Genomic DNA, 23,354 nt, shown 5'->3' with positions numbered 1-23,354 from the left:
ACAGGACAGCCGACTTCCTGTGTATACTACGCTAACGAGCATAACCAGGATCGATGACATGATTATTTGAAGCTGAACTTGTTAAAATGTTGTTTCCTTTATGGCCTAGCGTCTTCATATATATCATCGTGTTCTTCAGGAAATTTTGATCAAAATACAAACAGCAGCAGTGAGTATGCTGGATGTTTAAGAGTTGAAGTACTTCTGCGGATTATGTAGGCCAAAGAGAGGTCACTATATACACTCGACATCCAGAATGGAGTTTGTTTGACATCGCCACGCGCCCAAAAGACAAAGTCATTGGATTCCTTTTTTAGCAGACTTTATTACAGGCTTCAGTATGTAACTTTTCAAGTGCAGCTCCTTCAGGAGGCCCAAAGGTTAATCTGACACGGTCGGTCGGGCGGTCTCGCTGTAGCTTGTTTTGGAAAATCCGTCCGTGGCAAGGGTCAGGTCCTCGTCGCCGCTGTTTATGTTCTCACAAGGGAAACCGCCAGGGATGGAGAACCGGAGTCAACCCGTGGGAAGAAGAAACAGCTTGAAGCGAGCGGAAGCGCGGCACCCATTTTATTATCCCTGATTATTGTTGGCATCGTTGTAAAAACAACAAAGTGGACCAGACGTGAAGGCAAAAGATTTACGTTGTGAACAAAAAAAACAAAAACCCATTTTTTGCTACCCAAGAGGGTCAAAATATTAAAAACAGCTCTCACGTTAATGCAGTACAATTTAACTACAGCCACAGTATTACACATCGTTTACTAATCATTATTATAGTCTTTGTCCATTTATATTATTTGATAACATTCTCTGATAAGATGGTGCAAGAGTACCTAACTAAGTGTTTTGCGACTGTAAATATGATTAAAAAAATAGAACATTATATTTTTATAAAGTTTTTCCAAAGGTGCATGAAAAAATACATCAAACAATAAAATAACAATAAAAAGTAATACATTTTACATAACTGAAGTTGCCATTAAACAGCAAAAAAAAAATTAATTTATAAACTTGCAATAAAAATATGAAGTAATATATATTTAAAAATATTTTATTTTTCAAACTTTATATATATCTGTCTTTTGGAGTTTTATTGAGGCCTGCATTGCATAGCTCTAGTTCGCCCTCATGTGGCGACAAGAGTGTAGGACGACTCGATGAAAAAGTCCCCGGATGTTTCCTCGCCTCGTTCCTTTTCAAATCTAAGCACTTTGGTGGAGAAGTCAAATGAAGCTCGTCAAACAAGCCAAAAGCGAGATGAACGTTATATTTACTATGAGGCCTTACTATTATTTTTGTTGTTGTTGTTTTATTCTTACATTTGACTGTGGTGTTTTTTTTTTGTTCCCCCCCCCCCCAAGTTTAATACTTTGTAATAATTAATCAGGCAACCGTGGAAGTGTTTGAACTGGTTTGGCCACGCCTCCCTTTCGCCCACAATGACGACTGTCAACTTGCTTCCCTTGCTCAGCTGGTCCTGGTCCAGATCCACTGCCACAGGAGCACCGGCACAACACCGAGAGGCTGATCCGAGATGTGGCTGCTGTGGGCGGCTATCGCCGTCTCCGTGGCCGTGGTGCTGCGCTACTGCGCGTGCACACCGCTGCCCTGCGCCATTGGACAGCAGTGGAAGCTTTTGCTACTGGACGCTCTCCTCAAGACTGCCATACGCCTGGTAAATGAGCGAGGGGGGCTGGGCGGGGGGGGTTCAAATTAACTTACACTGAAGTTGTAATTGCAATAAATATTTCTATGACAAATACTTGTAGGTTCGTAGTCACACTGTGCTTTAGAAGTATATATACTTGTGTCAAGAAAACTGGTAAAGCTAGAGGTATGAATTCAACTCATTGACTGAAGTAAATGTTAATTAACTACAGACTCTGAAATGTACTTAAGTACAAAAGTCAAAAATGAATTTTTACTGTATTACACACAGCACACATTTTGATAACTTGGCACATTGCATATTGTAATTAAAGGCTAGCATGAATGGGCACGTCCTCTGTCCTATTCTCAAACACGGGCACCCCCCAGGGCTGTGTCCTCTCGCCCCTGCTTTTTATCATTTACACAAACAGCTGCAGATCCTCTCAAGAAAACAGGTCGTCTTTCACAGAAAGACAACAAGTGTCTGAATGGCGTCATTAGAATGTCCTCTAAAATTACTGGAGTCTAGTTTGAGAACTTCTGCTAATTTTGGTCAACGCGGGCGGTCCACAAAGCGAGCCAAATGTCCTCACACAGGGTTCCATTCAAGCGAGAACCGCCACCGCTTCCAATAATGATGACGAGCTCATCGTAAACCGAGGACTCCCTGTAATTGTAATGCATGTGAATATTATTTGTATTTAAAATATTAATTTCTAATATTGTCTGTCAACAATGACAATCAGTTGAACCAAATATTTTTTGGGACATGTTCCATGTTTGCTGATGTAACAATGGTGGCTAAACAGTTAGCGCACACGCCCAGTCTGAGCAAACTTGCACTTTAATCACCACTTTTACACCCAATTGAAGAAACTTATGAGATGTGTGATTGGTTTTTCAGGTTTTTAACCCGGACCACAAAATCACTGAATCTAAAGTGAAGAAAACAGCAGTTTGCTGTGTAACCATGACTAAGCCTATACGGCTTGCGTCAGTAATGTTCACACTATTGTCGTGTCAGCATGCTCACCTTTGCTCCTCATTACGCCACTTGCAGGTGAAAGACAACAGTACAATAGTTCAGGGATCGCCACACCACACACGCTCACCGGCAAGAACCAGCCCGCCGTCACGCATACACGAGCCGGCGAGATGATGAGTAAAGTGTGTGTGTGTGTCCCCCCCAACCCAGGTGCGCGTGATGGAACGGCTGGGCTTGGGGCGCCACGTCAAGGCCACGCGAAGGTCTTCCAAGGTGCCGGAGGCCACCGTGAAGAAGTCGACGGCCGAGCCCGGCGCGGGGTTCTTGACGGTCAGCGACGTGGCTTTCGACGGCGTCCCCGTGCGTGTTTACCAGCCTCTGACGGCCAGCGAGGACCGCCTAAGGAGAGGTCTGCTGTACATCCACGGAGGAGGCTGGGCCTACGGCAGTGCCAGTTAGTCAGCCTTTTTACTGTGTGTGTGCGCGTTTGTTTGTTTGTTTGTGGCATTCATTGAAAAATGGCGGTTGTGGGTTGTTCCACAGAGGACGGCGCGTACGATCGAGGCAGCTGCAAAATGTCCAAAGAGCTCAACATGGTCGTGGTTTCTGTCGAGTAAGCATTTGAAACTTCCACAAAAGTCTCGCCTCCGTTTTTCTTCCCGCATTCACATCTTCTCCCCCCCCCACCCCGCCCCGCAAAGTTATCGTCTGTATCCCGAGACCCGCTTCCCGACGCCGTACCTGGAATGCCTCACGGCCGCCAAGCGCTTCCTGTCCCCGGGGGTGCTGGCCGAGTACGGCGTGGACCCCGAGCGCGTGGCCATCTCGGGGGACAGCGCGGGGGGCAACCTGGCGGCGGCGCTCGCGCAGGAGGTTGGTGGACCGATAATGACGACGTCCGTCGAGGCTGCGAAATTCAAACGCCGTTGAAATTTCGGTGTTACAAAAATTACATTCTTTAAAAATAGTTCGATTTGTTAAATATTTGACTACAATTAAATTTTTTATTAATTTATGGAACATTTAGAAAAAAATCTTAATTTTTAATGAAATCTGTCTAATATTTGATAGCGATGGAATTCTGACAAATCAAAAGATACTTGTTTTTTTTTATAAGTTTTGTCTTTTTGGGGAAAAATTTTAGGCCTCAAGATCAGATGGGGATGAAGTTTTTTTTTTTAATGAGAGGAAGTAAATACAATACATATTGTTTATAATTTCATTGAAATAGTCCTAATTTTTTATGTTTAAAGATAACACTCAAATTATTTCCATTTTTCTTTTTTTTTAATTCTTTTGAAGTATTGAATTTATTTTTATTTTTTTTCCAATTCAGGGAACTTTTTATTTATTTAAATCCTCTAAAATTTGATGGATAGACTTTTTTTATATTGAAAAACAGACATAACTTTTATAATTTTTTTGTTTTTCTTTGTTATTGAAATCTTCTCAATATTTGACTAAGGTGGGATTTGTTTTTTAAATATTGGGGAAAATATTTTTGGAATTTCTTGAAATATTTGAGAGATATATATTTGTTTAATTTGGGAGAAAATACATTTAAGTATTTAAATGTATCTTTTATTTTGTTGAAATCTTAGAATTTGACAAAAAATATTTTTTTTAATTTTGGGAACAAACTTACAATAGATCTAACTAATATTTAATGGAAGTGATTTTCAATACTTTGGGAAAAAAAATGCATATTATTTTTTTTTTCTTCTTCATTTGATGGCTGTCTTTTTGTTGTTGTTGTTTTCCCAGATTGCCATGGACGACAGCGTGAGGGTGAAGTTCAGCGTCCAAGCTTTGATCTACCCGGCGCTTCAGGCTTTGGACTTCAACACGCCGTCCTATCAGCAGAACCGGGACATGGTCATCCTCAACCGTCCGCTCATGGTCCAGTTTTGGCTGCAGTACCTCGGCGGTGACCTCTCCCTTAAGCCGCACCTCCTGGCCAACGAGCACAGCTTCAACGTTGCGCCGGAGTTTAGGGCTGGCCTGGACTGGACCGCCCTCCTCCTTCCCGAGCACCAGAAGGACTACTTTCCCGTACGTGGCGAGGGGCCTCGTGGTATGGAAAGTATGGAAAAGTATAAATATTTAAATATAAATGCACATGGTAAATGGACTGCACTTATATAGTGCTTTAGCTACATCATCACAGTGCACAGAAGTTTTGCTAATTAGATATGGTCTTTAACATTTTTGAATGTCAACATATGAACTGTTGACATTTGCGACGTGTAGGAATCCTGGATGAGGTTCCGGGTCTGCTGGACGTGCGTGCGGCGCCCCTCCTGGCGGGACGCGAGGTTCTGGCCAAGTGCCCGCGGGCCTACGTGATGACGTGCGAGTACGACGTGCTGCGAGACGACGGGCTGATGTACGCGCGCCGCTTGAGGGACGCGGGCGTGGAGGTGACGGCCGAGCACCACCGAGACGGATTCCACGGATGCTTCACCCTCACCGCGTGGCCCTTCGAGTTCGACGTCGGGGTGAGGGCCTTCGCGGACTACGTCCGATGGCTGCGCGACAACTTGTAATGATTTCATGCAAATTCGATTACGAATGTGACGAATAGAGGTGCGACGATTACGTGGCAATGTATCTATTATCAAATCAATCGATAACGATTTGGCATAATCCATTAATCGTTGAGAGACCTTGTTCAACTTAAAATTGTCCAAATCCTCGGAATTTCCGTCTCTCATCAGTAAATATTAAATATGTTTATGATAATAATAAAGGAGACTGATTTGCAAACATTGGTTACTTTGGAAAACAATGATCAACATTGTTCAGCAGCAACGAGGTCATCTCACTCAAGGTGCCATTTGTATACACGTTTATGCTAACATGTTCACAATCCTAATTTTTTAATGGCACAGTTTCCGATTTCAGTCTCCATATTGACAATTCTTTTAGTGTCTTATCAATTGCAGTGCATAAGCAACATCAAGCTTAGTTCATGTTTGACAAGCTATCGGCAAGCTAGTTGTGCAGGTAGAAATTGGCGTAGCTTACCTGCATCATGCGTCTGGAAGTTGTGTGTCGCCGTTCTCTTTCTCCCGATTTCCTAAACAAAAATAAAAATAAAAACAAACAATACTTGAATCCAAATGGTATTATTTTAGGATCGCTTTGCTCCAGGACTTGCTTCACTTGCAGTTTGCGAGGTTTGTACGGCACTTTTTTAAATGTTTTTTTTTGTTTGTTTTTTAAGTCACACGCTCTTGAAAAGTGCCTACATGTTGTCATTTGTTGTAATATTAATTGGGCATTGCTTTACATTTCAATTAATAAGCCTAATAGCTTTTCCATTTGAAGATTTAATAGAAATAACTACTGTAATTATTTTCAAGGTGATTTTTCGGCCCGTTTTGGCGTGTAAAATGATTCCTTCAACTCGTCCCGTCTGTGTAGTAACATGGCAGCCGTTTCCTGTGGAACAGAGAAAACTGATTGGCTATTGATTCAAAAATGCTGCATTGCTGCTCTCTGCTGGTCATTTTGGGTCATTAACTTGACATCCACCGTGACCCTTTCCCGTGAAAAAGAAACGTAGAAAATGGAAAAACACGTTCTTGCCACTGAACCAGTGATGTGCGGTCAGGGTAGGCAAGTGATGCAGAGCCTCACTGCCCCCTGGTGGTCTTTCCTTTCCACTACATGTGAATAGTAAAAAAAAAAAAACTTCGGGAACGTTAGGGACATTATTCAGGATTAGCTCTCACATTTACTATTCAAATGCTTTCACACACACACAAACTACTGAAAGGCTCTCATATGGACTACTCAAACACTCTCATATACATGACACGACTTCTGATTGGCCGACCACTGAAACCACTTATTTTTTAACTTATAAATACACGCTCGCATACACGTCAAATGTTTGCACACATACAGGTGAAATCTATTCACATACCATCATCAAATCCATTCATAAAATATACTCAAATCCTTTCACATTTCCATCTCAAATGCTCGCATACATGCTTGAGGGGATAAAAAAAATCTTGGGAGATTTATTTTAAGATAGATAGATAAATTTAGACAACTACAGATCTAGACAAATATAGATCTACACAGATAGATAGATTATAGATAGATACATTTTGACAAATAGTTATAGACATAACTATAGATAAATAAATTGTATCTATTTTTATCTATTATATTATAGATAGATAGATAAAGTCTATCAATTGTTTGAGTAGTGTTAATGGGAGTGTTTGAGTAGTGTTAATGAGAGCAAGACTCGTGCGTATGGGAGTGTTTGAGTAGTCCTTATGGGAGCCTTTCAGTAGTGTGTGTGGGAATATTAAGTGTGAGAGCTAATCCTGAATAACGTCCCTAACGGCCCCTCATATAAACCTTTAATGAAAGTGTGTGACTTTTAGTCTTTATCGACCAGAAAAGCCAGTAAAAGTGCACAGTGGAGTGCGGTATGTACGGTGCCACAACCAGCATGTGGCAGTGTTGACTAGTCAGTGCCTCACCCGTCATCAACCTCACTCACTGCACTGAACGTATTAATACGTTTTTTGGGATTGCATTAAATGGTTCTAAAAACACAACTGTCTATGCTAGCCGTTAGCATGTCAATGGTGTTTTCCATTATGTGTCAGCATTAAGCTAGCGGGGGCATTCTTAAGGCAAAGTTGTTTTAAATACACAAAGTGTAATTTTCTCCGTTTAGTATGAAAGTAAACTGGGATTGGCAATAAACAGAAGAATTGTTCACTATTTGCCAAACTGCTGCTGGTTGTGAAGTGAGTTGAGTTCACTGCCACCATCCAGCACTCGCATCTTGTGTTTGTACTCGCAAGTCAGAGCCCCAAAAAAATAAACAAATTCAAGCCGAATAACAGTTAGCAAGTTGAGTCACTCGTATCTGACGACACCACTGTATTAAAAAAAATAAAAATAAATCAATACTGCCCTCCTGTGATGCAACAGATCTTGAAGATCAGGGGCAAGTCGAGGTCGAGTACTTTGGGTGGGCTGAGCCCATGACCTCATTTTGGAAAGTACCCTTCTGAAATGCGATTGAATTTTTGAGACCTTGAAAAAGACCCAAAATATGGCAAGCCTCACCACTAATAAATAATAATAGTAATAACCCTAGTAATCTGTATGAATTGTTATATACTAATAATATTGCATAGACGATTTCTTCATATATTTTTATAAACACTAACAATTATTTAAAAAAATAAGTTCACTTAAAATTAATAGAAAATCAAAATGAAATAATGCTCTTACTTGCAATGACTATGCTGATTTAATTACAGTTTATATTTATGATGTATATATTATAAACTATAGTGTGTTTTCAGTAAAACAGAGTGAGAGATTACAAGTAAAAATGTATCGTTGTAAATGCTCTAACACAAAAAGTTGTTTAGTTGATTTATATTGAAAAATACAAATTAAAAAAAGGCTCTAAATCATAATAGATATGTATCCATGAATTGTATATAGATAGATAGATAGATAGATAAGATTCATAATAATAATAATAAATACATTTCAATGAAACAGTTTTTGGGGAAAATGAATGCAACCAATAAGACTTACAAAAACAAAACAAAAACAAAAAAACATTTGTGTACACTTGGCTGTAACTCGCGGCACGGTTGTTTGTTTGTATGTGCCCTGCGATTGGCTGGCAACCAGTTCAGGGTGTACCCCGCCTCCTGCCCGATGACAGCTGGGATAGGCTCCAGCACGCCCGCGACCCTAGTGAGGAGAAGCGGCTCAGAAAATGGATGGATGGATGGCTGTAACTCCTTCCATAACTGCTGACTGACTGCTCAAGTTAGCTGCAGGTGCCGCATATCATGCACGAGCGACAGTGTTATCTGGTTGTTTTAAGGCGGTGTTATTGTTCATTCCGCGATGTTTTCGACATCGCAACACACGTCCGGACTCGCTCCCACGGTGTGTGGCGGGGGGGGGGGTCGGTGCTGTGTGGTGGGGGTGCCCCTCTCTCAGGGTGTCGGCTTCTCTCCCCGAGGGGAAACGGTCCCGGCCTATCACCTCCTTCGCTCCCGACGGATCTCGGAAGTGACTCACTTCAAAACTTTGACGCCCTGACTTATTAGGTTTGGCTCTACCTTCACATACAGTACAGCGGCTGTACAAAGGCAACCAGTTTTTTTGTGACAAAAAAAAAACGAGACCAAGATAAATTATTTGACAACTTTTTCCACCGTTAGTGTGACCTAAAACCTGTACAACTCCGCTGAAAAGTAAAATGAACTCTTTTCAAGAGGAGAAGTAAAAATAAACAACTGGGATAGTGGAATAGCTGAACTTGATGTGGGTTCAGTTCATCAGCGTGGTGGCAGGTGTGTGCTGACTTCCATTTCGCATGAGTTGGAATGTAATTGGTTCATTCAGAACACAGCCTCATGTCCAGTCATGACAGGGTGTGCACACTTGTGCAACAACATTATCTCAGTCTTCAGTTTTTACTTCCCCTCTCCAAAAGTTTTTCACTTATTTTGAATTGCGTTGTAGAGGTGAGAGGTCACGTAAATGGTGGGAAAAGTTCCGAAAAGGTTTATCGTGGTCTCATGTGGGGTGTGTAGACTTTTCATATCCACTGAGAACGTGTCCGCTCGCACAATCATCTTCTTCATGGTAGTGATGGTGACCGCCCCAAACAATGGAGAGGGTTATTTGGCAAGAAGTCGTAGATCACTGATACAATAGTAGGAAGTGCTTTTTTTTTTTCATCCTGATGTGAAAATGGGCCTGCCTTCACTACCCTGACACACACACACAGACACACACGCACACACCCAGCTGCAGGAATGATGCCTTCGGGTGCTTTGATCAAACTCGGGGTGTCAGCTCAGACTCGGCGCGGTATTATTTTCACAGGATAAGCGAGGACTTTTCCGCACAACTTGTATTGCGCGCATTTCCAGAGGGCAGCGCAGTCGGCGAGCCCCGAACCGCTCCTCCTCCTCCTCCCACATGCTCGTCGCTCTTTCGACCTCATTTGTCATTTTCCCCTTCAGCGCCTGATGCAACCAGTCGTGCCCGCTCGGCATCGACATGAGCGCTTCCTGGGGCTCGCCGCGGTGCTCGTGGCTGGTGGTGCTGGCTGCCGTGGTCCTGCAGAGCCTCACCCTGGTGGTCAGCGTGGTCTTCTTCAACAGAGTCCTGCACACGGTGAGGGGATCCTTCCTTCCTTCCTTCCTTCCTCGCTGTGGGACTTGTAGTTGCTTCCTAGCACCATTCGCTTGGCATGTAAACAAGTTAAATGTGGTGTCAAGAGTTTCACCTCATCAAGCAGGAATGCGAGCGCTTTGTAGAACGCATAGCAGCTGCGAACGCACGCAGTGTTCAAGTCGACAATAGGAGGAAGTAGGGCCCGAGTGGTTTTCGCCGCGTCGCTCGCACACCTCTGAAATATTTCTATGATTATTTATGACATAGGACAATTTGAAATTTTGTACGTCGTTTAGCAAGAATCATGGAAGTTGACACACATGATTAGCTTTCACGGGCCACATAAAATTTTGTGGCGGGCCAGATCTGGCCCCCGGGCCCTTGAGTTTGACACCCATATGCTAAAGGCAAGACTAATGCAATTATTTTATTTAGACAGTTTATACCACAATATCGTTATAGAGTGGTGCCTCGACATGTGAGTAAACCCACTCGAGTTTTTCGGGATATGGGCTGTTGTTCGGATATTTTTTGGGGGGGGGGGTTTGTTTTTGCTTTGATTGGTGAGCTACGAGTGCCTCAACTCACTTCACAACAAGCAGTCGTGGCACTTTGGCAAATAGTGACGGATTCTTGAAAAGCGAGCTTTAACCAGTTGAGGTTTACTGTCAAACTCAACATTAAACAAAAGAGCGTTACACCTTGTACATTCAAAACAACCAAGTAACTTTGCCTTCAAGTCCGGTAGCTTAATGCTAATACATAATCGGAAACACCATAGGCAGGCTACCAAAGAGCACCCATGTGGCGGTGTTACAGGGCTTTATGCGAGAGATAACCATACTTAATTATTTCCTTTCTTTATCCAGTTAAGGCAATTGAGAACAGTTTCTCATTTACAATACGGGCGTGCAGGCCATTTAGGGCTCTTTGACAGCGGACAGTCGGAGGCGAACCGCTGACCCTTTAGTGGGTGGACGACCCGCTCTACCAAACAGACACAGTTCTGGGTATTTCAACAGAAACGGTGCATCAACACACGTAGACAGACAATACAACAATGCAAGAGTATGTTTTTTTTTAACCCTTTATGAGGAACAACTAAGATTACCGCAGTTTACCGAGTCAATTACAGTAATTGTGAAATTTGATTTGTGTCTGCGTGACTGTGTTCTACTGCCTCCGGTGGCCAAGTCGTGCACACCAGAGGGTGCCACACTAAATTCATCAGGATGCACAAAACTGTTTAATTCTTTACATTCTATTTAATTGTTATTATGATATGCATTTATAAAGTACAATATTGTGTTATTTTTCTCGTAAAAAAAAAAAAATAATATTTGGGGATTTCTGGTCGGCGGGAACAAATTATTGGCCCGTTTTTTTTTTTCATTTCAACGAGGAAAGATGATTTGTGTTACAAGTGCGGTTGTGGAACAAATTAAACTCGTATCTCAAGGCGCCACTGTATAATAAATCAAAAATGTAAATGGGGGGGGGTATTTAATCCAGTTTGGAATAAAGCTGTAACATAAATATATGTGAATATTACAGTGTCTGTTGTAATGAAGTATAACATTAAATATAAATAGTAAGTCTAGCACAACAGATTCTTCGTGCTGTGGGTGTTTGTGTGTGTGTGAAGTAACAAAATAATAGTAGCATTATGTGCTAAAATGTCAGAAGGTTTAACCGCTGTCTGGAATCCAGAATATTGGGAAAGAAGAACCCTCGGGGGTCTCCACATACAATCTTCACTTTTACCCCAAAAACTCTTCAGCTCCATTGACCCTTCGCTAAGACTTATTTAACTGTCTATGCGGAGGCCTGCATAGCTTTATCCAGTAACGGGCTAAAATATGAAATAAAATGCATACTGAAAGCTTTATTTTATGGTTTATGCAAGTACACTGCTAGCTTTATCCAGAGCCTGAATTTATGCTGGCTTTTTTTTTTTTTTTTAAAAGACCTCAACTGGATACTTAATAATAAAGGTCTACATTCATCTCGACAGATGCAGGACAGTTTTTCCGGAGGGAGTATGTCGTGTTTGACGGACGGCAATCATGAGTTCCTGTCCAACGACAAGAAGAGTGACCCCTGCTGGCAAGTCCTGCAACAACTCCGCTACCACATCGAGAAGGTTTCTTTTACTTTTTAGAACTATTTTTTTTTCTAACCTTTAAGTGAGCACTACTGAGTAGGTTTCATGGAGTAACGTTGTAGTCCTAAAATACAGTGCCGCCTTCAAGATACAAGCCCTCGTTGAGCTGATTTTTTTGCTTTGACTTATGTGCGCAAACTTGAGATCCGAGTGCTTAGGCCAATTTGGAATTAGTCAACCATTCTTCAAAAACTGTTAAACTCGACATGTGCATCAACATCAGGTGTCAAATCCTCAGTAACATCCAATTTTAGAAGGTCATTTGAGTGGTAAGTGGTCATTTAAATGGTCACCAAAATATGAGCAACTAGTTACTTTTATTGAAAAATTGCACTTGAGTTCTATCCCCACCGGCTAGATTGGACTGGCCGATGGGCCAGTTATAGCCCGTAGGCCATACGTTTGATACCACTAATCTCGGAAACCTGCTTCCGATTGGAGCTCATTTGGGGGAATTCCATCGTAACAGTTTCAGTCGATTCATTCATCGGCTACCCACTGGGATTTTTAAAGTTTTTTTTGAATGTGCGTAATTGTGGTTTTTCTTCCAGGCGATAGCGGCCAGATTAGAGAAGGAGATCTCTTCAGGCATGACAAGTAAGAGCGTGTCAGGTGTTAACACGAAGACAACAAATGATCTTTTCTGCATCGATGAAATTGCGTGACTGTGTGGTTTTCCAGATAAGCTGACAGGCGTCCTTCCTTTCCTACCCGACGGCCACGTCCGTGCCGACGCGGCCGCCCACGTGACTGCCACTACTACTACTACTACTACTTCTTCTTCATCCTCACGCACACAAGACGGTAGGGGAAACATTTTTTTTTTTAACTTGTTGAAAATGTTTTGTTCCCACCTTAAACACCTCTGGTGACCTTTGAACTTTGGCAGGGGGTCAAGAATGAGTTTTCTGATCTAATCTAATTCTCTAACCAGCCTGCAGCTATTATTGTACATTCACTCACTTCAAATTCCTCTCATGGCTTTTTCCACCAGTTCTGAGGTTTAGAGTTTGAATCATTAATTAATCATAAAAACAAATATAATTAATGTTTATTTTGAAAGGATTAAATATACAGCAAATTTAAAATGTAAATGTAAAAATCGCCTCCATCATTTAAAATGTTTTTTTTTAAAGTAGCTTACAATTTTTTTTAAAGATTTTTTTTCTGAATTGGGAAAAGATTTTTTTTAAAGATTATTTTGACATATTTTTAAACAGTAATTTTGTTTTTCCCCACTTTTGCATGATCATTAGCTCTTCTGAAATTATTTAATTGTATTTTAAATGAAAAATGTTTAAACTTTCTTTACATTTTTAAGTTAATTAATTCCAGGTAACATTAGTTTTTAATATAATTTAAAACAACAAAATTGAAAACATCTAAATATTTTCTTTGCCTGTAATACATTTTTTTTTGCAAATTTCATTTTTATGCAAACCATGTTTTTTAAAAATACTCTCACTTTTTTTGAAATGACAAAAGCAAGCAATGCCTATGAAAAAGTGTTTTATTTCAATGAAATTTAAGATTTGGCTTTCAAATGTTGAATGCGGTTCCCGTGCAGACGGTGCGAGGAGCCACAGAGGTTACCTGGGCGAGCGCGTCACGGCTTGGGAAGGACACCGAGGTCAGTCCTTCTTGCACAACGTGGAGCTGAGAGGAGGAGACTTGCTGGTGCATCGGGCCGGTCTCTACTACATCTATGCGCAGACGTACTTTAGACTCTCCTCCGCCTGGAACAAGGACCAGGAGGAGGAGCACGACCAGGTCCAGGAGCACGAAGGAGCCCAGCTCGTCCAATATATTTATAAAAAGGTCAGAAACATGATGCACATCCCAATTTTTCCAAATGTTTTTTTTTTTTTAACACCAACATGTCATTTGATGATTAATCTTTTTAAAAATAATAACATTTTTGGGTAATCACGTCAACAAGTAGCTATAAAATAACCTTGGCATCTATTTTCTTTTTAAGTGTATGACATTTTTTTTTAATTTATTCGTAGTCAAAGAAAATACATTTTATGAATTTATTTAAATAGAGTATATATTATAAATAATAAAAAATCTATACAAATTCACATGGATTTTTTTTAAATGAACATTTAAATATATGTACTGCATACTTAACTAAAATTAAAAAGAAAATGTTTTTAAAGAATTTAAACAAATACATCTACACTTTTAAAACAACAATCAATGTTAGATATTTTTGTGAAGGAAAACAAAAAAAGAAATATATATAAATATATATATATATATAGAGAGAGAGAGAAAATATACAACACTTAACCATTTTACTTTTGCATGATCATTACTTCACCTTCATTAGTTTCTTTTAAATAGAAAAATCTGTATTTGATCAAATCATTATTTTCAATAAATACATAACAGCTAAACATTTTATTTTGAAAATGCATAAAATATTTAAATCAAAATTTTATGTTTTGTTGCTATTAAAAATAGCTTACCATTTGTTTTACTATAAATTACTAAAGGAGGCAATTTATGCCTATAAAAGTAATTGCTAATATTTGTTTGTTTTGAAAGTTTGTTTAAAATGCAATTTTTTTGCAATGAAAGACAGCTTGAACATGGCTTGAGTTAGATTAGCAAAAATAACAAATAAATTAAAAAAAAATAAAAACAAGAAGTCAAAAGTTGTCAAATACTAGGATAAAAAATATCCGGATGTTGTTTCCGTAGATGAGCTCGTACACGGTCCCCATCCTGCTCATGAAGTCTTCACGAAGCGCCTGCTGGCCTCAGGGCCAAGAACCCGGAATGTTCTCCCTCAACCAGGCGGGCACCGCCTTCCTGCAGCCAGATGACCGCCTCTTCGTCGCCGTCGGCAACGCCAGCGCCGTGGAGGCGGACGGCAGGGCCAGCTACTTTGGGGCCTTCCTAGTGGGCTAGACTCGCACTCTGGACCCACGGCCTCCATCACGGGGTGCGCTCGCCAGATAACGAGCGTTCATGTTTACAGTCGACAGACAGCATGCTAAAATGAGCTCAAGTGAGAACAAGCCGCTTATTTTTAACGGCTCCCCCCACAGCTGGCAAGCGGAACTGCGGCGCTCTGTACAATTGCATGGCAGGTAAAAGGTGGGCTAACATACAAGCAAACATTAAGAGCAGTGGTACCATGACTTAGAAGTACCAGAACCTACGCGTTTTTCAAGATACGAGCTTTCGCCTGGGTGACTGTTTTTGACTTTGTGTTGCAGGCAAAAAAATGTTACTTACGAGTCAGCTTCAGCCACCAGATGGCGGTAGCGAACTTCGTGGCGTTAATCAGTTGTGAATGGGAAACTGCTGGTTTGTGCTGCATTTTTTTTTTTTTGTGTGTGAGCAATTTTCTATGCAAGGGTCCTGAGAAAGTGAAGCAGAAACAAGCTCGAAACTGTGGTCCATTGCTATTATAAAGCGCTAAAGAACAATCGAAGGTTGCCACAGCGATGGCAGCTTTGCTAGCGCTATATAACATAATGCTGGCAATTAATTGCCAGTGCGTAGTCCACTGGAGAGCAATAAACACCTCTGTCAAATAAATAGAAAAAACAACAACAACAGAAGTGTAATGAACTTTGACTTGACAGTGAACAGCAGCACGATAGATGTCCGACAAACTAATGTTGGAAGCTAACATTCTACTCATGTTTGAAGCAAATTTCAGAAGCTAACGTTAGAGATAATGCTGAAGTTGACAATAGAAGTAACAAATCTTACGGTAGAGGTCAAGTTGGAAGCTAATGTTAGCGGTAAAGTCAGAAGAGAACGTTAAAGGTTACTATGACGCTAACAAGAGAAGTAATGTGGGAAGCTAACATTAAAGGTAAAGTCGGAAGCTAATGTTAAGAAATAACGATGAATCAAACAAAATGTTAAAAGTTGGGTGAGAGGGAACGTTGGAATCCAATTTTAGGGGTAAAGTCTGAACGTTACATTAGAATTAATGTCGAAAGCTAATTTTAGAGCTAAAGTCAGAAGCTAACAGAGGTATAGTTGGAAAAAAGGTAAAGTCGGAATCTAACGTAAGAGGTCAAATTGGACGCTATCGCCACAAGCTAACAATGAAAGCTAACTTCGAAAGCTCTGGTCTTCCTTAACTCTAAAATTAACATCAGAATCTAACTTTAGAGGACAGAATCTGTTTCAAACCAACACTGGAAGCTAAGGCTGAAGCTAACGTTGCTCTTAATCAACTCATAGGGGTAAAGTTGGACGCTAATGTAAGATGCTAACATTAATTTAACATTGAACCATGTTAGTGCAACTTTTTTTTTTTGATGATAAACTGAATATATTACAATATATTGTGGGCATTCTACAATGAGAGCATATTATGGGGGGTTGCATTTAATCAATTGGACAATGATTTTTAATTTTTAAGTTTTTTTTTTAAAATTTGTTTTCCAGAATTTTTTAAAACCTATGTGTCAAGTGTTGAACGCATGAGGAGGCACACACAGAGACGCACACACCAGTGAAAAAGTAAAAAACTATCATTTAATTGACATGTCTGTCTTACTGAACATGTCCATGTTGTTATGGCAGTGAACGTTTTCAATTCAACCTCAAACACTTAGCGATACAAAAAAAAACAACCTAAAACTATTCTGGCTTCAAGTAATGCCCAAAAAGACACAAACGCACACATAAAGGAAGATTACATTATATATGCTGATCATTATGTCATAACCCGCCTGCTACCAATGGAGAGATGCTCTATCATCGCTGAGAATCCTCACTCTGTCGCTCAGTTTTTTTTTGTTTGTTTCTTTTTTAGAAAGGTTTTGTTGGTCCCACACCTGCTGGACCGATACAGTGATGACGCACTAGGACGACACGCGCGCACTCTTTCACACATACACACACGCTCTCTCTCTCTCTCTCTCAAAAATGTACACACACACTCACAGACACACAACAAATCTCTGGGTGGGGGGTAAATAAAACGGCGACGACAACCTATGGCTTGGGTTTTTACAGAAGCGCTGCAGAGTTGTCTTTGAACACACCGTGGAAGTTTTGTCGGGTCACACTAAGTGCTAGCGACGCTAAATGTCAGTCAAGTGCTTCGATGTGACGGTTGCTTGCACAGCGATATGGTAAAAAGGGAACTATGGGGGTGTGGCATGGCAGTATGGGAGGGGGGTCCTATTACCTTCAGAGTGGTGTATGATGGGAAAGCTTGAGAGAGAGACAAACACCCACGCACACACACGCGCACACAGGCACGATACACGAGGGTTTGGCATGCCCACGCTAGTCCAATTACTGCGCATTTTCCACCACAGAAGAAAGCAGCTGCCATGGTTGCGCCTCCTTCAGGAGGCCAGGTGTGGCGAGCAGCCGAAACATTCAATGAGCACCGGGAAAAAAAAGAAGAAAAGTCTGGCCCACCTCCTGGCGGGGTTCAGCCAATGAGCAGCTCCAGGCTGTCCTCGTAGGCGGGGTCCCTCGGCGGGCTGCTGGCCGACAGGAAGGCGGTGGCTACCGGCGCGCCGGTCGCCGTGGCGACGTTGAGCAGGGTGCCGGCACGGAGGCCGCTGCCCGCCGGGCTGCGGAGAGCGGCGGCCGCCGTGATGCTGGTGAGGTTGATGCCCAGCGTGAGCCGCGTCTGCTCCAGCGCCTTCTCGGGCACGGCAAACGCCTCCAGCTTCTTCTCGCCGTTGGCCATGTAAGAGTTCTGGCAGCCGCGGCAGATGCAGTCCAGGCAAGCCTGCAGACAGTGACGACCACGAACATTCATTTCTTGGTAACGATAGTCACAGTATTAGACAAAAAGTGGGATACTTCGACAGGCTAAAAATGTAAAAATAAAACAGAAAAAAAAAAAAAAAAGGTTTTTAAGGGCCAAAATCATTTTTAAAAATGTATCCATCCATTTTCTACACGGCTTAACTTCACGGGTAGGATTTCTTTTAATGAAAAAAGATTCTAGTAAAGTTAAAAAAAAAAAGTTCGTGTTGTAAGAAAATAAAAAAGTCGAAAGAAACTGTTACATTTTTGCGGGGTGGGGGGGGTCAGCTTTTACAGGCTAAAAACAAACTTATTTTGACTATGGATGAAAAATAAATAAAAAAATGGGATGAAAATTCAAAGGAATCAGAACAAAATAATTCTAATGGCTGAAAATATCTGGGTGCTTACATGTAGAAATATAAATTTTAAAAAAACATTTGGGGGGAGAATGTGAATTGGCCATATTCTCACCTTTCGATTAGAGTAACAGGGGCAGCGCTGCCCCCTGCAGGTCAGCACCGACGGGTTCTGGGTGGCACGTCCGCACTTGCAGCCTTTCTTTTCCACAGGCTTCTTGTATGGGGGCCGCGCGGGCGGGGGGGGCACCAGGCAACCGGAGACCTGCAGCCGCTGCTCTTTGCTGCGCTCCTTGCTCTTGCCGCCCGAACGCGCCTTCTTCTTGGCGGCCAGCTCTCCGTGCTTGCGGGCACCCTTGCCGTGGTGGTGGTGGTGATGGTGATGGTGGTGGCGGGCGGGTTTGGGAGGCGCCCCGTTGTAGAGGGACGAGTAGGCGTGCGGCGGCGCGACGAAGGAGGGCGCAGCGGCGTGCTGAGCGTGCGGTGACGTCGGTCCCTGCAGGATGGAGGCGATGGGGAGCGGCCTCACCTGCTCGCGGTCGCTCTCCGATCGCGAGCGCTTGCGTTTGTGGCGCGATGACGACGTGGAGGAAGGTGAGGTAGGAAGAGGAGGAGGAAGAGTCGGAGGAGGGAACACTGGGGTCACCGCCATGTGAGTCCTTTCCGTGTGCAACTGCGTGTAGTTGTGGGCGGCATCGAGCTGCAGGTACATGTGGGCGTGCCGGTCCGGGGGTCCGACAGTGGGCGGCTGGAGGGGGTCCAGAGTCTGGAGGACCTCCTCTACGCTGAGGAGAAGCACCTCGCCCTCCTCCAGCTCCCTGCCGCCCGGTGCTGGGGCAAAGGCTCCGGCGGGGAAGGCTCCAGTGGGATAGGCTCCGGGGGCGAAGGCTCCGGCAGTGAAGGGTCCGGTGGTGAGACTCAACTCCAGAGTGGCCGTGTCAGATACGGGGAGGCCCTCCGGTTGGGGCTGCGGTAGAGTCTCCTCCATCAGCTCGCACACTTCCAGCTCGGGCGAGGACGGCTCCAGGTTTTCCAGGAGTGCCCCGTTGCACCCCCCCGGCTCTGGGTAGAGCTCAGCGGGTACCTGCAGCTTCTTGGTGTGGGTCGACGACTCGGCAGCGGAGGCTTCCAGCTCCAACTCGCCGTCCTCCACGGGATCACCGTCCACCAACCCACCATCCACCAACTCATTGTCCAACAGGTCGTTTCCAACCAACTCGCCGTCCTCCGCCGCCTCACCGACCAACAACTCGCTGTCCTCAACAGGTTCGCTGTCCACCAAGTCGCCATCCACAGTTCCTACACATTTTAAATGTAAAAATTCAATTTCTTTTCCAGACCCTTATAATCAGACTTCTCAGTAAAAAATATATATATACTAAATTTGTGACATTTGAGTAACTTTGACACCAAATTTGCAGAAGACTGTAAGTAGGTAGTTAATAAACCTGGAACGATTAGGGCTTGGACTCGCCGTCTTAATCCCCATTCGCTATCCACATTAACAGTAACGAATGACAAGCAAATCGCAATTGAATCATTACTCTTTGTACAGTAAGTCAAAATGGCAGCAGTCGTGAACAGACGAAAATGCGGCTTTGCAGCTCTTGTCAGAATAATGTACGCAATGTTAATCTTGTATTCGATTCAAACGTGAAAATGATGAGTCTGGATTCGTTAACCCCCCCCCCCCCCCCAAGAAAACTCGCGAGTCAATCCGAATGACCACTGATTCGCTCGTAGCTCTAATAACGATACAGTATCCAAGACGAAAATGGCGATACCTTTTTCAGACACGAAACCCGTGTCACCTTTAAAATGGCAGAACCACATCGTGCCCATTCAAACTCCCAAGGTTTGTGACAGCCATATGAACTCACAATAGGGATGGACTCTGCTATGGACTAAATGTTTTGTTTAATAAACCAAAACATGGCCTTACTGCAGTTAATGGCTTCCCCCAAATTATTAGAGCGGTTGATTTATTCTCTGTACCTCGGTAATGTTTGTTTGCCTCTTCCAATAAAAAAGCACAAAACCCTCTTTTAAATATCGGATACAAGCTGTCGGGATGTTTTGTGTCCAAAACCACGGTACCCAGCGCTATCCCTAATCAAGTGGCCATCCCTTACGAATACAAATCCATCTATCAAATACAATTCCATACGTTTCCATACTTTCCATACTTGTGCAGGAACCCTGGGTGTCTGGTGACTCTGCGTCCTCTACGGGTGCTAACAGCGCCTCCTCCAGCAGCGCCATGAGCTCGGCGTTGGCGCTGACGCAAGGCAGCAGGGCCGAGTGCGCCACATAGACGCACAGCTTCCGGTAGAGCTGCACCAGCAGCGACAGCTGCTTGTCCTCCCGGAAGCCGGCGGCGTCCCGGCAGCGGCTGCAGGCCGCCCTGCCCGCCGTCGTCTTCCGGCCCCGGCAGCCCAGACACACGTGGTGCGTACAGCCGGGGTGCGGCGCCGACACCGGGTCCCGTACCAGCTCGCCTGGACAACAACAAATACTCGTTCAAAGTAGAAGTGCAGCCATCAAACATTTTCTTAATCGAGTATTCCACCAATTAATCGAGTAATCAGACAGAAATTGCATTATTAAGCACAATAACAAGTGCATGTGAGGTATTATTTCGCCATCCTCACATTCGACTGTCGTATCTGTGACTTGGGGTGTTGTATGGCTTAAAAAGGCGAGGGATGCGGATGTCAGCGAATGAGAGTGGAGAGTTGGTTGGCTTTTGACCGGCTAACCTATGCATTTTGCTTTTTCTTCGGCACTGGAAACAAATTCCTTGTATGTTTTTGACATACTTGGCAAATGATGATTCTGACTTCAGTTAGGCAAGCATCAAATGATTAACTTTGGCTATTTATTTGCTTAGTCTTTGCCTTTTTCTACAACAAACTTATTTCAAGAGATAGACCCCCACTGTAATGGATGACATCATCATACCACTTGTGACTGCAGTTCAATGAGAATCAAAGGATTCATATTTGCATTTTGTTTTTTTATTTTGCTTTTTTTTAAGGACACCTATTCCAAAAGATGGACCCCCTCCCATCATGGATGATGCCATCTTGGAAAATGTGACTTCAGTACAGCAAGCATCAATTATTAACATTCGCATTTGGCTTTTCCTTTAGCTTCCCGGCGATACTTATTCCAAAATCAAACACCCGCCTTTGTGACTTCAGTTCAACGAGTGTCAAGAGGTGCCTTTCCTCACTCTAATAACTGCTTGGTAAGATTAAATTGTATCAACGCTGGTACCACAAAAAAAGCTAAAGAAAACCTACAGATCCTTTTGATACAATTCTTGTACTGGCTCTCATTAGATTCTGCAGGTGAACCATATGTAGTGAGGAGACATTTTATCCCACAACTTAAAGCAGTTCTAATGTGTAATAACATAATAACATGTCTATGGCATGATTTCATCAAAATAGCCAAAGGCCTAAGAATTAGACATTTATACAGCATTTTTCTAGCAATGGTGAAATGGGCTCATTTTATGCACAAATCTATTACGCCGTGAGCCGGCCCTCGTCCCGCCCCCCACGTACTGTTGGGCCAATGGTGAGTCCCACTTTCCTCAGAATGACAACCACAGGTGTATTACTTTTTCCACACAGGGACAGGTGACTTTTTTTTTTTTTTTCCATAATAAATGAAATCACCATGTAAAAACACAATTTTCAGTTCCGGTGGGTTATATTTGTCTAAAAGGTACATTTGTCGGATGATCTTAAAAATTATAGCGGGGAAACGATGCAAAATAATAATAAAAAATAACTGTACGTAAACAAGAGTGGGAGACATGACAGGGGCTCGGCCTCGGTTGCCACGGCGACGACAAATCGTATCAAGCGCAGCCACACTCACGCCCACCGACGGTTAGATATTTAAAAAAACACACCGATATGATGATTCTCATTTAAGTGCCGCTTACCACAGACGAGACAAGCCAGCGACTGTCGGAAGAAGGGCAGCAGCGTGTACATGTCCGAGAAGGTGTGCGGCTGCCGCGGGTCACACTGCAGCACGGCCCGGCTGGCGGACACGTACAGGGCGGCCGCGTTGACCGGGTTCATAGCCGCCTCTCTGGGAAAGGAATATCCAAACGATGCAGAGGGGCTACTGAGGCTATTTTTTTTTCAGTCCAGTGACGGGGTGGAAAGGAAGCAGCAAGCTGGGGAGTTTTGCGTTCACATATGAATTAAGTAGTCACTACAGCGGGGAAGCTAACGTGCTAACAGCGTTAGCATCCCCGGTCGGCGTGCGTCTGTGCGCACAAATAAATAAATATCAGCGTTCTTTATTGAAAACATTCACACGCACGTCGTCATATGTGATCACATTATTACTCCGACAAGCTGGGGGAACTTTCTTCAAAGGATTAGCATAGTGTGACCGAGTCTAGCTTGTTAGCTTAGCTACCTAGCTCGCTCGCGGTGGTGTCCGCGGCAAGTTGCCTCGCGCCAGAAGACGCTCGACTCGGCCATAAAGACCAACGATTTCAATAAAATGGAAAAAGGTCGCTTAATTGTGGTCAAAAAATGAGCGTCAAAGTAGTACTTTGGTGGCTAAATAGACTCGGTTAGCAATTAGCTAACAGGTACGAGGCGCGCGCTCCATGTAAACAAAGCTAAAGTTAGCATCGTTAGCTCCTTCCCACAAAAAAAATTAAAAAAAAGCTGCTTCCCCCTGGGCTGCCTTGTAGGTAGGGTGGGTCTGGGTGTTAGTTGATGCCGCGGTGGAGGCTCCTTCCGCGCAAGACACCGTAACAGGCGGCCGGTGAAAGCACGCATTCAGCTCGCTGTGCCTTATGAGAATTTCATCAAATCGTTTGATTTCCACTTCCTCGGAAGGAAGCCCTTCTCTCCAAGGATGTAGCTTTCCTCGCTCGACACGAGCGGAACTCACGCGATATTTGGACACAGTTACCGTGGTTACCGTTTTGCGGGGGGGGGGGGGGGGGGGCGTAAGTGGGAAGAAGCTCTTCAGCCTCGTCACAGTGCCCCCTTTGGATACTATTGCACACTGCTTTAATAATGGACACTTTAAAATTTAAATAAAGTACAGTAATCCAATAATTTATGTACACCTCCTCTCTTGCACGCCGCAGACAGACCCCTCTGAAATTACCCTCTTTTTCCATTTCTGGGGTGACATTACAGACCACCACCGCAATAAATGCGATTCACGATATAAAAAATACCCTATTTAACACGCCATAGGCATGTTATTT

At 43.1% G+C, this 23,354-nt stretch overlaps 3 protein-coding genes across 7 annotated transcripts; 2 read left to right on the top strand and 1 right to left on the bottom strand.

Moving 5' to 3' along the window:
* Positions 1-1,471: 1,471 nt before the first annotated feature.
* LOC133487943 (neutral cholesterol ester hydrolase 1-like) lies at positions 1,472-5,744 on the top strand. 4 transcript variants are annotated; one of them, XM_061795266.1, is made up of 7 exons: positions 1,472-1,675; positions 2,711-2,764; positions 2,846-3,089; positions 3,179-3,248; positions 3,337-3,508; positions 4,400-4,709; positions 4,886-5,744. In XM_061795266.1, the coding sequence occupies exons 1-7, from the start codon at positions 1,535-1,537 to the stop codon at positions 5,179-5,181; spliced, it is 1,287 nt and encodes a 428-aa protein (XP_061651250.1). In that variant the 5' UTR covers positions 1,472-1,534; the 3' UTR covers positions 5,182-5,744. The 4 variants fall into 4 exon arrangements, with proteins under 4 accessions (XP_061651250.1, XP_061651249.1, XP_061651252.1 ...); XM_061795265.1 differs by having other exon boundaries at positions 4,400-4,718; XM_061795268.1 differs by having other exon boundaries at positions 4,400-4,687; positions 4,886-5,026.
* On the top strand, positions 4,994-15,568 carry LOC133487945 (tumor necrosis factor ligand superfamily member 10-like). The gene is made up of 7 exons (XM_061795269.1): positions 4,994-5,133; positions 9,673-9,826; positions 11,841-11,969; positions 12,542-12,587; positions 12,672-12,794; positions 13,558-13,808; positions 14,700-15,568. The coding sequence occupies exons 2-7, from the start codon at positions 9,710-9,712 to the stop codon at positions 14,907-14,909; spliced, it is 876 nt and encodes a 291-aa protein (XP_061651253.1). The 5' UTR covers positions 4,994-5,133; positions 9,673-9,709; the 3' UTR covers positions 14,910-15,568.
* A 912-nt stretch (positions 15,569-16,480) lies between these two features.
* Positions 16,481-23,068, bottom strand: msl2a (MSL complex subunit 2a). Of its 2 annotated transcripts, none has more exons than XM_061795261.1 (4): positions 22,056-23,068; positions 20,275-20,595; positions 18,213-19,396; positions 16,481-17,718 (listed from the first exon to the last, which is right to left on the bottom strand). In XM_061795261.1, exons 1-4 carry the CDS (start codon positions 22,195-22,197, stop codon positions 17,413-17,415), a joined length of 1,953 nt encoding a protein of 650 aa, XP_061651245.1. In that variant the 5' UTR covers positions 22,198-23,068; the 3' UTR covers positions 16,481-17,412. The 2 variants fall into 2 exon arrangements, with proteins under 2 accessions (XP_061651245.1, XP_061651246.1); XM_061795262.1 differs by having other exon boundaries at positions 20,284-20,595.
* Positions 23,069-23,354: the final 286 nt, after the last annotated feature.

Source organism: Phyllopteryx taeniolatus, chromosome 13, assembly GCF_024500385.1.
Source record: "Phyllopteryx taeniolatus isolate TA_2022b chromosome 13, UOR_Ptae_1.2, whole genome shotgun sequence".
NCBI classification, from domain to species: domain Eukaryota; kingdom Metazoa; phylum Chordata; class Actinopteri; order Syngnathiformes; family Syngnathidae; genus Phyllopteryx; species Phyllopteryx taeniolatus.
The sequence above is the reverse complement of the archived record's forward strand: the minus strand, read 5'-3'. Positions and strand labels throughout refer to the sequence as shown.

Coding starts and splice junctions, on each gene's coding strand:
- LOC133487943 (XM_061795265.1), top strand. CDS start 1,535: ATGTGGCTGCTGTGGGCGGCTATCGCCGTCTCCGTGGCCGTGGTGCTG. Junction 1,676..2,710: donor TCAAGACTGCCATACGCCTG/GTAAATGAGCGA, acceptor CGCCACTTGCAG/GTGAAAGACAACAGTACAAT. Junction 2,765..2,845: donor CACACCACACACGCTCACCG/GCAAGAACCAGC, acceptor CCCCCAACCCAG/GTGCGCGTGATGGAACGGCT.
- LOC133487945 (XM_061795269.1), top strand. CDS start 9,710: ATGAGCGCTTCCTGGGGCTCGCCGCGGTGCTCGTGGCTGGTGGTGCTG. Junction 9,827..11,840: donor TCAACAGAGTCCTGCACACG/GTGAGGGGATCC, acceptor TCATCTCGACAG/ATGCAGGACAGTTTTTCCGG. Junction 12,795..13,557: donor ATCCTCACGCACACAAGACG/GTAGGGGAAACA, acceptor GTTCCCGTGCAG/ACGGTGCGAGGAGCCACAGA.
- msl2a (XM_061795261.1), bottom strand. CDS start 22,197: ATGAACCCGGTCAACGCGGCCGCCCTGTACGTGTCCGCCAGCCGGGCC. Junction 20,596..22,055: donor GCTGGCTTGTCTCGTCTGTG/GTAAGCGGCACT, acceptor GTTGTTGTCCAG/GCGAGCTGGTACGGGACCCG. Junction 19,397..20,274: donor TTCCTGCACAAGTATGGAAA/GTATGGAAACGT, acceptor TAAAATGTGTAG/GAACTGTGGATGGCGACTTG.